An 18989-nucleotide genomic window follows, 5' to 3' on the forward strand; every position below is an offset into this window, starting at 1 on the left:
CGATAGCCGGGGCTAGCTTAGTACGCTCGTAGTGCGTGCTGCGAAATGTCTATGAATAGCACCCTAAAAATTCTTTAACACATTACATTTATTTTTCGCATTTAATTAGCAAGAATTCTGTGCTCAAACACTTTTCTTAACTTATTTTGTATATATTTTAACCCTTCGTTAGGCACATTCTTTTTTGTGACACAGTTATTTGGGTGGAGTACAGCTGTATCCCAATGGATAAATTCAAATTGTTAAGTTTTCCTGAAACTCAGCTGACTTTATTTTTAGTTTATCTACGAGTTCTAGGCCTACACTGCAACTGGTAAATTACATTAGTTTAATTGTTATGATATTCATTATAATGTTCGATAATATTAATGTTTAACCACAGTATGTGAATAAACTCAGACTGAAATTAATGATCCATTTTGAATCTTTCGTACACTACTTTTAACACCTGAATATAAATAATTGATTAAATGGCGATCTTACTCGTGTTAATTATGTAAGCATGTGCAGCTTACAGCTGTTTCGGTGCTGTTCGACACCATCCTCAGAGCCTACTAGATCTCGGCGCTATCTCAACTTCGCTGCCTGAATAGAAAAGATGTTAACGCAAATGGTGATACAGCTATTGCATTATACCAAGAATTTACAGCAGACAAAAAACCTGTTACGCTAATTTTTTTGAGCAGTATATTATAATTTTAACACCCCTTTACCAATATTTATTTTTGTGCTTGTTGTATTTGTGTCATTGTGTAAAGCAATATTATTAATTTAACTGTTGTTTATTTGTTGAAAATGATTTTAGACAATAACTTCGTCAAACATGTGACAATTTTTTTTGTCTTCTATCCAAGTATTGTAATAATTAATTTCGAAAGTGTGAATTTTATTCCCAGTGATGAGGATGGATCATTCTCAATCTACCTATTTTTCATGTTGAATCTTTCGTGCATTACTTTTAACACTTGAATATAAATAATTGATTAAATGGCGATCTTACTCGTGTTAATTATGTAAGCATGTGTGGCTTACAGCTGTTTCGGTGCTACTTGACACCATCCTCAGAGCCTTCTGTGTCTCGGTGCCATCTCAGCTTCGCTGCCTGTTGTGTGGGTGCGTTCGTGTGATGAAGAGTTGTGTCAAATAGTGTGTGTTTTCTGAAATTGATCTGTATGTTGAGAATTTGATTAAGGTGTGTTTTAGTGTATCTGTATATTTCACATTGTTCTAGTGTGTTAAGTTTTTGGTTTTTGGGTTGTATGTGTACACATACAACCCAAAAACCAAAACCTTAACACACTAGAACAATATGAACTACACATGCCGAACACATAACTAATGCTAACCACACATACAATAACATAAATACAGACTTGGAAATCCTACACATACAACCCAAAAACCAAAAACTTAACACACTGGAATAATATGAACTACACATGCCGAACACATAACTAATGCTAACCACACATACAATAACATAAATACAGACTTGGAAATCCTACACATACAACCCAAAAACCAAAAACTTAACACACTAGAACAATATGAAATATACAGACACACTAAAAACACACCCTAATCAAATTCTCAACACACAGATCAATTTCAGAACATACACACTATTTGACACAACTCTTCATCACATGAACGCACCCACACAACAGGCAGCGAAGTTGAGATGGCGCCGAGACACAGAAGGCTCTGAGGATGGTGTCAAGTAGCACCGAAACAGCTGTAAGCCGCAAATGCTTACATAATTAACACGAGTAAGATCGCCATTTAATCAATTATTTACCTATTTTTCTACCCCTCTCCTCATCTCTTTTCTCTTCACACTGTTTTGCTCCCTCTCTCTCTCTCTCTCTCTCCTGTTCCTCTTGCTTCTATATAGCTCTCTCTTCCTCTTCAGAGAGCTACATTTCACATCAATGTCTAATATGGGAAAATGGGAGAACTCCGAGAAAAACCCGCAACTGCTGTCTCTTAAGCCACAAGTGTCACTATGGACCAACCCTAAAAAAATCGTATTTTACATGTTTTCATGAAAACAAATTAACTCCTAGTTAGGAACCACTGGTTTAGATCAAATGAGTGTGCTGCAGGATTTGGAATTAGAAATGTAGTGTGCCATATGTGAAAAAAGGTTGAAAAACTCTGATCTATATTATAGATTAATAATAATAATAATCCGTGGCGCTACAGCCCGTGAAGGGCCTAGACCGACCAGCCGGCTGCTGGCCTCACGCCCACATGCCGAAGCAGAGGTGGACGATCATCCAACCAGAATGGAGGTATCGTGTGGTTAGCACGATGATCCTCCCAGCCGTTATAGCTGGTATTCGCAACCGGATTTCGCTACCTATCCTAGCTCCCCAAGTGCATCACGATGCTGGGTGGGCACCGGTCCCATACACTGGCCGAAATTTCATGAGAAAATTTCTTCCTCCATGAGGACTCGAACCAGCGCGCATTCCGTAACGCGAGTCCTAGGCGGGATGCCTTAGACCGCGACACCATATTATAGATTGATAGATTGATATATAATTTTCTTGTTTCGTCAGAATAATGGTTTTTCATTTTTCTATATATACTTTTAACACTTATATATCACTGATTAAATTGTAAATTTCTTTACTGTGTTAATATTTATGATTTACTTTGCTTGACTAGTTTCGAATTCTTGTGCTTCATTGTCCAAAACCAGTGGAGATCCCACGCTATCTTCTGGTTTCTATTGTGGTTGAGTGTGTTCATGATTGTGTCGAAAAGGGTGTGTGTTTTGAAATTGTGTTGAGTGTTCAGGATGTGATGCGGGTGTGTTTTTGTATGTTTATAAATTTCATACTGTTCTATACTAAAAGCCAGGTCATGGATAAATATATTTATCCATGGCTAGGTTATGAACCGACTAAACAGGAAGTAGTTGGCAAGGCAAGAGGAAAGTGCAGGTTAGAGGGATAGCCTCTGCAGCGATGACACGTTGAGTATGGGGGATTGGAGTACGGAGCATTTCATTGGACCTCACTGAAAATGTCGTCTGCTAACGAAAATCTGGCAACAGAATCACGGAGACAATGTAGCCAAACTTCCCAGGCCATTTATAGTACCACGTGCATTATGAGTCACATTTCGTAACAGCATCATTAGCTCGTGCTTTCTTAAAAACAGTAGTTTTAATTACTAATATTGTTGATAGAGTTATTGAGAACTATATACAGTAGTTATTTTAAACATATCGGTGACAAACGCTGAATACTCTTTGAATCTCGTGCCACTATGTGGCAACAGAGCTTATAAGGAGAGCAACAGAACGTTGCTTCCGGTTTAGTCGGTTCATAACCTGGCTTTTAGTTATAGGGTGTCAAGTTTTTGGTTTTTTGGCTGGATGTGTAATATTTTCATGTCGTTTATGTTACTGTAGCTGTGGTTGGAGTTTGTAATGTATTCTGCATAGGTTCAATTGTTGTGTAGTTTGGTTATGGCTGTGATATGTTCTTTATAATGTGTTTGAAATGATCTTCCAGTCTGATCAATCTAGAAGTCGGATCGGTGCCGGGTAGAGTTCCCGGGTAGCTCAGTGGGAGTTTAACCAAAGGTCCCGGGTTCGATACCCGGCCCCGGAACAATTTTTCCCTCGAAATTATTCAAATTAACTTTACAGGGAGTTATTCCTGAAAGCTTAATTTGCATAATACACGTCACTGTACGTAACAGAAAACCACAATTTAAAGTCACACAGAGTTAGTGTGCACTCAAATGTTGGTTGCTTGACTGTTGTCAGCCCACTTTGAGGTCTGTGGATATAAAGGGAAAAACTGGATCGGTGTCGGGTAGAGTTCCCGGGTAGCTCAATGGGAGAGCATTGGTACGTTTAACCAAAGGTCCCGGATTCGATACCCGGCCCCGGAACAATTTTGCCCTCGAAATTATTCAATCTAGAAGTCGTTGCAACTGTTGCATGATAGTTTGTAAACTCAGACACAGACAAGATGCAACAGTTGCAACGACTTCTACATTGGACAGACTGGAAGATCATTTCAAACACGTTACAAAGAACATATCACAGCCATAACCAAACTACACAACAATTCAACCTAAGTAAAACACATTACAAACTCCAACCACAGCTACATGAAAATACTACACATCCAGCAAAAAAAAAACAGAAACTTAACACCCTAGAACAATATGAAATTGCTAAAACCATCTATTACTATAATACACTGGCAATATTACCCACACCAGTCCCCAATAATGCCCTCAGTGTTACTCGGCCCATATTTTATTCTGAAGCGCATAACCAGTTGGCTAGTTTCATTCTGCCTATTGTTTTCCGTGATTTTCCTAATGCACTAAAATAAATGTCACGTGAGCCCTATGTACACGGATTATTCAGACTCCTATTTTATACATGTCGAAATTTTCCAAATTTGTTAATGTTCGCAACACAGAATCTTCGATTTCCTGTGCCTTTGGGGAATTGTAATAGAACTGCATCTCAACATCTAGCATACTGAGGCCTTTACTCACTCATTCCCAGGTTCGATCCTCGACTATTGAGGGTTCTGTGCTCACCACTTACTACTACATTATGGCTAACATCTACCTGTAGGTGACAGAGACCTGCTACTGTAGAGTCTTGCTTCAAATGGCGCTTGACGACTTCCTTCTCTCCCTGTAGCGTGTTACATCTTTTGGCTTGTCTCCTTCAAGAATTGTTCGAACTTCCTTCAGTAGGATGGCGACCTACAAAATGAAGTGCTTTGTCAACTTGGAGGTTAATGTAATTTCTTTCCCGCAATCTCAATTTACTTTGTAAGGACATTTAATACATTTGTTCCTCTCTCGTCTCTCTGTCATTGTCTCGTCTTCGTCATCATCATCATCATCATCGTCATCATCATCATCATCATCATACTGTTAGACTGAAGTGCTCAGAACTAACTTAAACCGTCTCTGTTTCTATTTTATTTCTGTTCTTTTTTATTATTTAATAAATAGTGGTATATAAAAAGGTTCTTGTCTCTCGCATAATGTCTTGCATTAATAACAACTGCTCATTGTACTTGTATCATCTTACAATTTTGATATATATCTAAGTAGATTATTTTAACTTCATTAGTCCAGATACTGAGTACCGGTGCTAGAAAGGTTTTGGCTGCAAATCTTGAAATGATGAACACTGTTAATGCATTTTGAGGAAAGCGACATTTAATTCTATCATTTATCAAATAAGCTTTTTGTAATGTAAATATCCTGTGAATGAAAATGAGTTTCGAACATGTATGTCTCTCTCTGTCTATGGTTTATAGCACGAAATTGAAGTTATTATGTGCAAATGAATTATATAAATAATTGTCCTGTGTCATACCTGAACCTAGAATAGTAGATTATGTTATCTATATTATACCCCATTTGTTCATGACTTTTCAACTTAATTAGTTTCCTATCTCTGTTGCTTAATTCATATTTTCAGTAAACCCAGTTAGATATCAGAATTACTAGTTTTGTATTATGTACTGTATTACATTCATCATTATTATTATAATGAATATAAACTTACCGGTAACCTATTACCAGTACTTAAAGTTGGACGGGTTAGAAAGATACTGATATTTATACAAATTTGTTATGTAGTTATGATTGTATCATAAACCTTATCTCTTTCGTGAAATGTTTAAAACAAGCTAATATTTACGCTTAATAAAGGTGTCATTAACTTTAAAATAAATAAACATATTAAGTATTAATTTTTCCTCTTTATGTCTATGATTGAATAGTAAATGTATTGTAATGCAATGCTGTTTGAAATTAGTACAGCCTGTTGGATTGTGTTCGTTATCAGTTCGTAGAGGTATGCAAAATACGTAGATTTTAAAAGTTTTGAAATGTTTGTGGAATGCTTAGTAACAAACATAATATATTGCAGGCCGTAAGATTTAGGCCTACTTAATAAACATAAAAGACTGTAAACAAATTAAATTGTTACTTTTTACGTAATAACTGTACAAATTGTTAATATGGGCAGCTTAGTTTAACACATTTATACAGAGAAGACGATTTAAGATTTGAAAAAACATTTTTGTATTTGCATGTGATGTTCTTTTCTTGCTAGTTTTTTGTCTTTTACTTTGACCTTATGTACAAATTCTTAAATTATAGAGAAATGATACATATTACTGTATGTTGTTTAAAAACAGTTCACTTTTGCTAGACATCCATTAATTTTAGATTAAAATTTGTTTTATTAAGTTTCAATTCCTAACTTCTGTAAAAATATCAATAATACCAATACCAAATCTATATATATAATTTGAACTGGTAATGGAAATTACGGGAAAATGGCTGAACGGATTTTAATGAATGACCCCTCATTTTGAAGCTTGCAACCCGAAGTTTTTCGGAAAAATAGTCGTTTTCAGTGAAATGTCAATTTTCCTACATAATTTTCTTATTTTCCAAAATCCATCTGTCGTCAGTTTTGAGAACTAGCCAATTGCATTTCAGAATAACACAAAACACACACTACAGTAAACAATATTACACGAAGGCCATGATCTGCAAGAATGCTGACATATTTAGAGCTCAAATTAAATTGGTTATTAAAAACTTAACTTACTGAAAATAATTTACAGGTCTGATTCTGTGGTGTGTAATTTCCTGGGTACAGCTATGTAATGGATATTAAAAACTACAAAATTTGAGGTGGTTTGATGACATTATTACCATTAGGAATGAAATATTATTGTAGTTAATTCCGTGATGTGACTATTTTTCATTAATTATACATATTAATACTATATTGATGATATGAAAGTGAAACGTTTTGGGGTTATTTAAGTAGATATAGAGAATAACTTAAATTAGATTTTGATTTCTATATTTTACTGATTGGCGGCTATGTAGTATATAAAGTATATGTTACTGAAAGCTATAAAACTTACGTAAGATAACAATATTATTAAAAATCAAATATTTTTATAGTTATTAATCAAGTGGGGTTGGGTCTTTTTCATATATTTAATGGCGGTGTGGTGTAGATATTTATATGCGTGGTTCTCTTCAGTATTGGCTCGAGAGAGAGTATCTTTCATTATTATGGAAGCAAATAACTTTCAGAATGTCTGGTATTCTTCATTGAAAATAAATCTGAAAAATGTTTATTTTAACGTCTAATGAACTTAGTTTGCAGCATTTGCTGCACAAGCCACTAGTCACATTTAATATCATCATCATTGTCCTACAAAGTATTGTGTCTCAAGCCATCATTTTAATGGTCTTCCTAGTATTCTCTTCCCTCTTGAGTAGTAGGTAGAAATGTGACGAGAAATGCGAGTGTTATTGTCATAATAAGGAACAAAACTAGTTCCAAAACTTCTGTACTGACTATTTTTTGATACTTTGTATTGTTTAGGGTACCTACAAAAAAAAAAACAGATAAATAAATAGAAAAAGTGATAAATTGAACAATTCCTAGTTTTTTTTTATTCCATTGAAGCTTTAAGATGTGGGAAAAGTCAAAATTTTACAACATTACAATTTTTTGGCGCGATGTATTGAGATGAGATGAGGCCGAGAATTGACCACAGATTACCTGGTATTTGCCTTATGGTTCGAGAAAACCTCTGAAAAAACCTAACCAGGTAATCAGATCAAACGGGGCTGAAGTGAGGTGAGGCCGAGGACTCGCCTTAGACGACCTGGCATCTGCCTCACGACTGGAGAAAACCTCGGAATAAACCACCCAATGCAATATATATCAACTTCATTAAATTTATTTCTAAATTTCAATTAACGCCATTCGAGTGCAATATTATATATTACAAATGGTAGGTATAGGTATCCTACAGTGATATTTTAGCACTCCACTTCAATTAGAAGTTAGTAACTGCAACAAAATAAGGAAACTTATGACGCCATTTCTCTTATCCTGGTGCCAACAAATAGATTTCTAAACACGAAGGACTCTCCAACAGCGAATGGCGCGATGGCATTAAAATGGTTGGAAATGTTGCTGCAGTACGTGCTGTGCCAGGAAGATCTCAGGACAACCGTTGTAGGCATTGCCACAATGAGGTTGAAACTCTTGCACACGTCCTGGGATCCTGTCCGCACAGTGAAGCTCTGCGAATCGCTAGATACCACCAAGTACGATCAATTATAGCCACTGCCCTTAAAGATACCGATTACAACACCTTTGAAGAAGTACATGGTCTCTCCGTCACTGGCAGTACACGGCGCATAGATATAATAGCTTTCAAGGAATCTACAAGATCTGGATTCATAATTGATCCCACTGTGCGTTTCGAAACAGATGAGGAACAGCCAGCAGAAGTGGATAATGAAAAAAAGAATATCTACAATCCTACCATTCCCGATTACCTCAAAAAATACTAGCTAAAAGAGCTTGAAGTAATCGGACTTCTGGTTGGAGCAAGAGGTACCGCTACTCTCTTCATGAAAGATGTGTTTAAGAGGCTTGGAATACCTACATCTATTATTCCGATTGTAACTTTAGCTGCATTGAAAAGATCAATTGCTCTCCTGAAGAATCACCTATATTCGAAATCAAACTAAGTTCAGTAGCATTCTTTACTTTTTTGTAACACTTATCTTTCTAAAAATAGGTATATTTCCACTAATCTCAAAAAAAAAAAATTATTTGCAGCTATGTACTTGTAAGAATTTCATTGTTAAAACAAAATTAATAGTTTTTCATGAACTTGTAAAAATTTCTATGGTTAAATACTCTTTGTCCCTTGTGGCAGCTCACGAATGGTGAGAAGATATATAAATTTAAATTCAATGATTCTTTTATGAATTGGTTTCAGTTAGTTGAGCGGAAAATGAAGTGAAAAAGAAAGAATACAGGGACTGCATTAGCTCACGCCAACGTCTTTAGGCGACATATCCGCAATAATAGCCTACTAATAATATTTATAATAATCAGGGAAAGGATTTATATGTAAATACATATTTACTTATAAAGCTAATATAATTTATATTTTGCATTATCTTTATGTTTCACAATGTGTAGGGTTGAAAAATCCTACTTTTATTTTCCATATTTTTCCATATTTTAGAGTTTAGTACATATTTTCGTTAATTTCCATATATTTTCCATATTTCATATAAAACAGTCCATATTATATTAGGTTTAACAATAAAACAAAACAAAATTCCATTAACTTTTAAAAATACATTTCAACAATAGAGATTTAAACACATGTTCAGTAATCCCTTTAACATCAGAGTTATTTGAAAATTAGCAGTCCTATCAACAATGGGAAAGTAAGTTACAAAACTGTATTAATTTAATTAAAAATTTTTAACAGACTTCAGTTGTGCAGCTCAACAGTTAAATGCCAGTCAGAGTACACATAGGTTCAGTTTTGTAAATCATACTATAAAGACGGTAAATATGCCAAAAGTACGTCATTCAGTCAATTTAAAATCAAAACTAACAAGTTACATTTCAGAATTTAAAGAAGATGGTTTATCAACTGACAATAAAATATTATTTTGTAATTTGTGTCAGTGTGCAGTATCATCTACACAAAAGTTCCTGGTGCAACAACACATTACAACTAGTAAACATCAGGCCAACAAACAACTAAATTCCAAGCAGAGACAATTGTTTTTAACACAACCAACAACATCGAATGTAAGATCTGAGTTTAACATCGACCTGTGCCGTTCTCTCATCTCTGCTGATATTCCTCTCTACAAACTAAAGAATAAGGTCTTCAGGGAATTCCTTGAAAAATATACTCAACATACAATCCCGGATGAGTCAACACTTAGGAAGACGTATGCTCCATCCATCTACGATGAGACAATACAGAAGATAAGAGATGAAATTAAAGATAGTTCAATTTGGGTTTCCATTGATGAGACTCCCGACAAAGAAGGTAGACTTGTTGGTAATGTAGTTATCGGTTTGTTAAGTGAACAATATTCTGAACGAATTCTTTTACATTGTGATGTTCTAGAAAAGTGCAATAACAAAACTATAGTTAAACTGTTCAACGAAGCTATGGGTATCCTGTGGCCAAAGGGTATTATGTACGATAATGTGTTATTCTTTATTAGCGATGCTGCCCCTTATATGGTCAAAGCTGGACAAGCATTATCTGTTGTATATCCTAAATTGACTCATTTTACTTGTGTGGCGCATGCATTTCATCGTGTGGCAGAAGTGGTCAGAGACAATTTCCCTAAAGTAGATTTGTTGATTTCATCAGTGAAAAAAGTATTTCTCAAAGCTCCCAGTAGAGTTAACGTGTTGAAAGAAATGTACCCTGAAATTCCATTGCCACCAAAGCCAATTTTAACTAGATGGGGTACATGGCTAGAAGCAGTTGAATATTATGCCGAACATATAGACTCTATTAACAATGTTCTCCTTGCATTGGACTCTGAAGATGCAGTCTCAATTGATACTGCGAAAACAGTTACCTGTGACATAAGTGTGAAGAATGACTTAGCTCACATTCAGCATACATTTTCATGCATCATAAAAACGCTCAAAAGTCTCCAAAATAGGCACCTTTCACTATCTGAAAGTTTTGAAATTATAAATAGTACTGTGGAACAACTGAATCGTGGTAGAGGTAAAGTTGCAGATGCAGTAAGAGCTAAGGTGGACACTGTACTTTCAAAAAACCCTGGATATGAAGAACTACAAAAGGTTGTTGCTGTGATGAGTGGTGAATCAACAGTGAAGATTAACTTGGACTTATCCCCAGCAGACATTGTGAAATTGAATTATGTACCAGTTACTTCTTGTGACGTCGAACGCTCTTTTAGTCAGTATAAATCTATCCTCAGAGACAATAGAAGAAGATTCACTTTTCAGCACTTGAAAGAAATGTTTGTAACCTATTGTTATGGTAACAGACAATAAAAATTGTGTTTTGTTGAAACTACATTGGAAGATAAGGTACGTCCATTATATTTTTTGTTTAGTTTGATTAAAATGTACCAATATTTAACGTACATAGTCATTTTTTTATAATTTTAAGTCCATATTTAATTCCATATTTTGGTAAAAATCCATATTTAATTCCATATTTTGGTAAAAATAACTACATATATATTTACATATTTCATATATTTTTAGTCCATATAAATCCGTTCCCTGATAATAATAATAATTAATATTTCCTCAAAAGCTAATGTGGCACTTACAACACATTTGAAATATTGTACATTTAATGGTAATCAATATTATGTAACTTAAAAGTAATGAACATTGTGATATATTTGCGAGTAGAAAGTTGAATAAAGTTAAACACTGAAGATAATAATTAGGTTAACACTAATTTCAAACTGTGAAGTAACAACAATCGTACCAGTATCTCTTAATCTTAAAAAATACTTACGTAAATTCTAAATTTGTAACAACAGAAATATTTCTTATTAATGGAGAAAAGTTCGCTCTGGTGCCGAGGATCGAACCCGGGACCCCCAGTTCTACACACTGGGTGCTCCAACCACTGAGCTACGCCAGAGTTAAACCCACCATACCAGATCGAATCTTTCTCCTTTGGTTCTTTTTCCCTTAGTGACCTTACTCCATGTTCGACTTATAAATTGACACATATTAAGTCAGCAGTAATCACTCACACAAGGAGCGCACTCATTTGAGTGACTTAGCGGCTGGGACTCCTACAGTATATGCACTATTAGGCGAATAATAATCTATGTAAAGGTTAATTTTTTAGTTCTACAGAATTATCTGCGATGGTTACTATTTGTTATTAAGGTGGGTTGAACTTCGGCATAGCTCAGTGGTTAGAGCACCCAGTGCGTAGAAATAGGGGTCCTGGGTTCGATCCTCGGTGCCGGAGCGAATTTTTCTCCATTAATAACAAATGGTAACTATCACAGATATTTCTGTAGGACTAAAACATTAATCTTGACATAGAAATATTTCATTAAAATTGTATATCAGTAATTTGGAATATGGTCAATAAATGCATACTGGAATTTAGTGTTTTATGAAGCCTGAAATAATCCTCTTGTTCTACAGAAAACTCATACCCACATTTCAATTTGTGAGTAATTTGTAGTGTAAGTATGGACATAGTTTCCATAGAACTTGTCGGCCTGGATAGCATAGTCGGTATAGCGCTGGCCTTCTGTGCTCGAGGTTGCAGGTTCGATCCCGGCTGAGGTCGATGGAATTTAAGTGTGCCTAAATGCGACAGTCTAATGTCAGTAAAAGTACTGGCATGTAAAAGAATTCCTGTGGGACAAAACTCCAGCACACCGACGATGCTGATATAACCTTGGCAGTTACGAGCGTCGTTAAATAAACCATAATTTTTTCGATAGGACTTACACAAACAGGGGCGATTTCTCAGGGCATGCTATGCTTGCTGCGCAAGCTCAATATTTTCGTAGAATGTGTATTTCTCAAAATGGGATTACATACGTTAAAATTTATTTTGATTTTTGGAATATTGTCAACTTTGCCACATCGAAAAATTTAATTGTCAAAAGTACAACATTCCCCCATAAGGATATACATAAATATACTTGGACTTCTCCAGATGGATTGACACACAACCAAATAGATCACATCTTGATAGATAAACGGAGACATACTAGTATAGTAGATATTCGAACTTTCAGGGGTGCAGACTGTAATTCTGACCATTATTTGGTGATTGGAGAATTAAGAGAAAGATTATCAGTAGCCAAGCGAGTAGAGCAGCAAGTTAATATTACTAAATTCAATATTTTGAAATTAAAGGACGAGGAAGCTAAGCAAAATTATCAGGTCGAAATTTCGAATAGGTTTGCCACTTTAGAAAGTTCCGACGAAGTTGAGAAAGAATTAGATGTTAATAGCGTGTGGGAAAATATCAGAGATAGTATCAAAATTGCAGCTGAGCAGAGCATAGGTTATTATGAAACTAAGAAAAAGAAACCGTGGTTTGATGAAGATTGTTGCATGGTAGTAGAAAGAAGGAAAAAGGCAAAATTGAAATTCTTACAGGATCCAGTTGAGGAGAAGAGAGATAATTATTTCAATGAAAGACGGGAAGCAAGTCGTACACTTAGGAATAAAAAGAGAGGTTACTTGAAGGAAAAACTGAATGAGGTAGAAACAAATAGTAAGAATAAAAACATTCGAGATTTATATAAGGGTATAAAGGAATTTAAGAACGGATATCAGCCAAGGGTAAACGTGATCAAGGATGAGAATGGTGACTTGCTTGCAGACTCTCCATCAATCCTAAACAGATGGAAAAGCTATTTTGCGCAATTACTAAATGTACATAGGCCAAATAGAAATGATCGGGACGAAATTGAAATACAAACTGCTGAGCCATTTATACCCGAACCCACGCTTTCAGAAGTCGAAATTGCGATAGGGAATCTGAAAAAGTACAAGTCTCCAGGTATCGATCAAATTCCAGCAGAATTAATACAAGAGGGTGGAAGTGCATTATATAGCGAAATTTATAAACTTGTACTTGCTATTTGGGAAAAGGAAATTGTACCAGAACAATGGAAGGAGTCCATAATTGTACCTATTTTTAAAAAGGGGGACAAAACCAACTGTGGTAACTTTCGAGGAATATCACTTTTGTTGACGTCGTATAAAATTTTGTCCAATATTCTTTTGAGAAGATTAACTCCGTACGTAGATGAAATTATTGGGGATCATCAGTGTGGTTTTCGGCGTAATAGATCGACAATTGATCAGATTTTTTGTATTCGACAGATAATGGAGAAAAAATGGGAGTATAAGGGTACAGTACATCAGTTATTCATAGATTTCAAAAAGGCATATGACTCAGTTAAGAGGGAAGTATTATATGATATTCTTATTGAATTTGGTATTCCCAAGAAACTAGTTCGATTAATTAAAATGTGTCTCAGTGAAACATACAGCAGAGTCCGTATAGGTCAGTTTCTATCTGATGCTTTTCCAATTCACTGCGGGCTAAAGCAGGGAGATGCACTATCACCTTTACTTTTTAACTTCGCGCTTGAATATGCCATTAGGAAAGTTCAGGATAACAGGCAGGGTTTGGAATTGAACGGGTTACATCAGCTTCTTGTCTATGCGGATGACGTGAATATGTTAGGAGAAAATACACAAACGATTAGGGAAAACACGGAAATTTTACTTGAAGCAAGTAGAGCGATCGGTTTGGAAGTAAATCCCGAAAAGACAAAGTATATGATTATGTCACGTGACCAGAATATTGTACGAAATGGAAATATAAAAATTGGAGATTTATCCTTCGAAGAGGTGGAAAAATTCAAATATCTTGGAGCAACAGTAACAAATATAAATGACACTCGGGAGGAAATTAAACGCAGAATAAATATGGGAAATGCGTGTTATTATTCGGTTGAGAAGCTCTTATCATCCAGTCTGCTGTCCAAAAATCTGAAAGTTAGAATTTATAAAACAGTTATATTACCGGTTCTTCTGTATGGGTGTGAAACTTGGACTCTCACTCTGAGAGAGGAACATAGGTTCAGGGTGTTTGAGAATAAGGTGCTTAGGAAAATATTTGGGGCTAAGCGGGATGAAGTTACAGGAGAATGGAGAAAGTTACACAACACAGAACTGCACGCATTGTATTCTTCACCTGACATAATTATGAACATTAAATCCAGACGTTTGAGATGGGCAGGGCATGTAGCACGTATGGGCGAATCCAGAAATGCATATAGAGTGTTAGTTGGGAGACCGGAGGGAAAAAGACCTTTAGGGAGGCCGAGACGTAGATGGGAGGATAATATTAAAATGGATTTGAGGGAGGTGGGGTATGATGATAGAGACTGGATTAATCTTGCACAGGATAGGGACCGCTGGCGGGCTTATGTGAGGGCGGCAGTGAACCTTCGGGTTCCGTAAAAGCCATTTGTAAGTAAGTAAGTAAGTATAGGCGTAATACCATCCGCAGGTTGCACACCGCAAGTATCGCAACGCTTGCTCGTTTTTCAGAGCTACAGGAAAGATGTAGAAATAGCAAGAATATGATGTGCGCGCAAGTGCCTTCCTCCTTAGTCCATCCTAGGCGCACATGCTTCTGTTATGTGTTATTTGAAGCTCTGGTCCGAGAGCTACACAGACTATTTAACGTTACACAGAGCAGTATTGACAGTAGGAATGTGCTGTGATTTGCGAGTGCAATGTAATTGTGTTAGCTGCTGCATGTATTATTAATTCTTAAACACTAATTTGAAGTATTGCAATGAGTTCTGAATTGTGTGTTATTGAAACTTTATTATTAAATCCATTTTCCCGAAAGACTATTCAAGAGAAGACAGACATTATAGAGAATATGTGCGCTCACGCAGTGCAGCTCAATACAGCAATATGCATTGGTTGGAAGGGTCGAAAAACTAAATAAACTGTTTTGTTGGCTATGTTTGTTATATTATATTGAACTGCTACATCTGATAAGCGAATATGATCCATGACTCATAATGATTTCATAATTATAAAATAAATTATTTGTATGGGTCTGATTATTTTTATTAATTATGAATTATTATATCCTCCCATCTTCCTCTATGAATAAAAGAGCAAGCCTAACTTTCGTGACTAGCATTCGCCCCTGTACACAAAGAGTATCATTTAAAATTTGATGGCTCTTTAACCGGTTGCAGCAGTATAGGTGAGTGCTGGGAAGACCTGTGCTGTAACATTTCCTTATAATTTAAGAATTTGTACAAAAGGTCAAGGCAAAAGACAAAAAGCTAGCAAGAAAAGAACATTACACGCAAATACAAAAATGTTCTCTTATAATTTTGCTTGATACAAAGTGTGATACTTTTGAAACTAATAAAAAATTCTTATCTCTTACAGATTGATTCATGTCAAACCATCGATTACGGAAGTGGGAATAAAAAACCAAATGGTTTGAATGCAGCTGAGACTTCAGTATAACTTACATAGGAAAAAAATCCATTAGTGAATATATAAAAAGTTGAGCCCACCTTTATCACGACAGCGTTGTACAGGGAAGTTACATTTGTTTTATGATATTACTAACTACTCTACTGTTAAAATCTGTTGACATTCTGCGTTCATTTTTAATGTTATGTAAGTGATCTGTTAATATTGCAGAGGTCACATTTATGTTCACAAGTAATATATACTCAGATGCTTCCTTAGTAATCTTTTTATGTGATTCACATTACTGAAACAAAGAGTAATAGTGTGTGACACAGGTTGTCATATTGAACAGAAAACTTTAATTTGATTTGGTCCCTGCTTCTGCATTGAGTGGGAATGATTTTTAATCATTTGTGATAATGCTGTAATCATACATGTCAATTTTAATCTCTGTATTCCTACGTTATTTTGCTATAATTGTTATTTATGTCATCCGAATATGTACAGTAGGTATATACTTCTTGTGTTGCAACATTGTTTCATATACTGGTGTAAATAGTAACAAACAAGGGGGATAAAAAAAGGCACCAGTATTAATATTTTATAATTAACTTCTTAAGCAACCTGAATTTTATTTTACAATATTAGTCATTCTTTCACTCAATCATTGTGTATCTATTTGATTACACTATGTAAATGGTATTAAAATTTTATCTGTGTACAATTTTATACTGTTACGCAAATTTTCATTAGAACTCAGTTGTATAGGCCTACTTGCTACAATTTTAACCAAAATGTTATAGATCAGGTAAGTAGTCTTTTGAGATTGACCTCATTGGAGGTTTAATTTTGAAGTACTTGTAATACAAGCCTTATTTCAAGATATATTAAGAAAATGTACATTTTATACAAGTAGTTTGTATTTTCGAGGTTAACTCAGCCATAGGCAAAGCAGGGAGTAATGCAGGGTCCTCTGATATTAGAGGAAAATCCCAATTTGCGACAAGTTTTGGTGCCATTGTGTCATTTTGTATGAGCCCAAGAATATATTTATTTGACATTAACCCTTTGATGCACGCATTTGGGAAGGAAATAAAAAATTGTGTTTGCAATGAAATTAAACTTTTATTTGTCTGAGAGAAGTGCCTCAAATTTTAAAAATCTTAAAAACTTCCATTTTTTACACAGAAAATGGGTGGTTTCATGGTAAAACCACTATGCAATACTGCAGAGCACAATGTCTTCAGACTTATTGCGAATGATACAAAAGGAAACAGTTTCTGGTTTCATTAAGGCAAAGTGCCACTTCACTTGTGTTGTGTGGTAATTAGAAAGGAAAAGAATGGACCTTCTATCCTTCCACTTGAGCCAGGACACTCTAACATATGACATATGGCCATCACTGTCACCACGTTTCATGTCGCGGTCTCTTCTTTCGTCGTGTGGTAAACCAATACACCCATGTCTAACTGTACCACATGCATAGATATTTTGCTTCCTTAGAGATCATCAGATTCAAGCTTGTGAAAAAGTTGTCAAAAACACTTTGTGATTGTCACCAACCATCTCTTCCTTGTAGCCATGATGAATAAGCTGACACAAAAATGGAACATTTTGTTGGATATAGTAACTACCCTGTTTGCGTAGTGGTTACGTTTTGGAACCACCACATTATTTCTATATTGACGCCACATGTGTTGAAGAAATTACAATCTTGTTACTGAAATATGTTCTAAATGACCGAAAGACAAATAATACTAAATAGAAACTTACGTAACTGTGATATTTTAGCATACAACTGAAATAAAAAAACGTAGCGAATCTTCCACACCCCAACTATACACAACAACATCAGCCATCTTAGTGGAGCAACACAAAATATAAAGGGAAAATAAAATTCTTCTACAGTTACTAGGGATCAGTGAACGCAGCACAGTAGTTTTGAAATAAAAATCACACTGTAAGTAGGCAGGCAACTCAAATTTAAAAGGTGGTTATGTACTGTAACCACTGCGCTTCAAAGGGTTAATGTCTATGAATAGGCTTACAGAATTTAAAAGTTATACATTTGAACTTTATCACAGGTAATTTACTGTAGTAATAAAATATTTTATTTTAATTTGCAATACTAATACTGTTTATACTTTATTTTTTATTAAAATAATTTTTAAGTCGCCCTTGTTTCATTTATATTATATATTTAATCTGAACAAGAGACAAAAGGAGCGATTTAAGTCTTTCCTGGTTTTCAACGTTGTGCGAGATTTTTTATTTGTTGTACTGTTGTAGATGCAGTAACATTCATTATTCATCTTATACATTGGCTGCTCCATCTTAAGGGAAGGTAAGGATAGAGGAACCAGTGGCGGTTCCTGGGGGGAGGGAAGGGAGGAACGTCCTCCTCACATTTTTCTTCTTTTGAAAGTAAATACCAAATAAAATATGTGCCTTGAAATTCGAGGATGATTCGATAATTTTTAAGTTCTCAGCTATAAGAAAACCTCGTTTGATCGAGTTTTAAATGACGCGCGCTCATGTGCTGCTCGAAAACTGTGAGAAAGGTGCGAGATTGTTTGTGTGGAGGAAAGCGAATCCTTTCCTCCTTTACTGCAGTTAACACACATAGACAACAGCGCACTAGCGGCCAGAGAAAGAAGCAGAGTTTTAAAGAAAGTAAATTAACGGATAGGGAGGAGATCCTCCTCTGAATCAGCGCATGGGCGGGAAATAGAAACCGACTGGTCGTGCAGCAAGCTCGCTACCGCTGCCATCTAACTATGTTGCATTCAACCAGACTATAACACATCTAGGAGGAGGGACAATAAAAACAGTTTGAACGCAAAGCTGTGAATGAAAGACACCATATAAACTTTTTTTTTTTTAAATTATAAATCGAAAATATTATTCATTGCACTTTATATAGGCTAATATTCATGGTTTGAAACTTTCAAGGATATTTGAAAGTTAAATTTGGGTTTATATAAAACAAAGAGGAAGTATTTAGTTCTACGTTAGTATCGCAGATTTTTTGGCCCCTGAAATTCACTTCAGTTCATTGTCTACTAGACAGGGAAACAGCTAAGTTGTCAGTTTTGTACAAATATATTTCAAA

General features: G+C 35.3%; 1 protein-coding gene across 14 annotated transcripts in view; it reads left to right on the forward strand.

Annotated features, from left to right (window-relative positions):
* The window catches only part of Ndae1 (Na[+]-driven anion exchanger 1), a 704613-nt gene extending 686563 nt beyond the window's left edge, over nt 1-18050 (forward strand). For all 14 annotated transcript variants that reach the window (XR_011335338.1, XM_069842294.1, XM_069842289.1 and 11 more), the window contains one exon: nt 15848-18050. Coding sequence is in view for 11 of the 14 variants with exons in the window: in XM_069842294.1 (XP_069698395.1) it covers nt 15848-15928 (81 nt within the window). In the remaining 3 variants the exon portion in view is untranslated. The remainder of the gene's footprint in view (nt 1-15847) is intronic.
* The last annotated feature ends 939 nt before the right edge of the window (nt 18051-18989 follow it).

The sequence above is a fragment of the Periplaneta americana genome, chromosome 12 (assembly GCF_040183065.1).
Source record: "Periplaneta americana isolate PAMFEO1 chromosome 12, P.americana_PAMFEO1_priV1, whole genome shotgun sequence".
NCBI lineage: Eukaryota > Metazoa > Arthropoda > Insecta > Blattodea > Blattidae > Periplaneta > Periplaneta americana.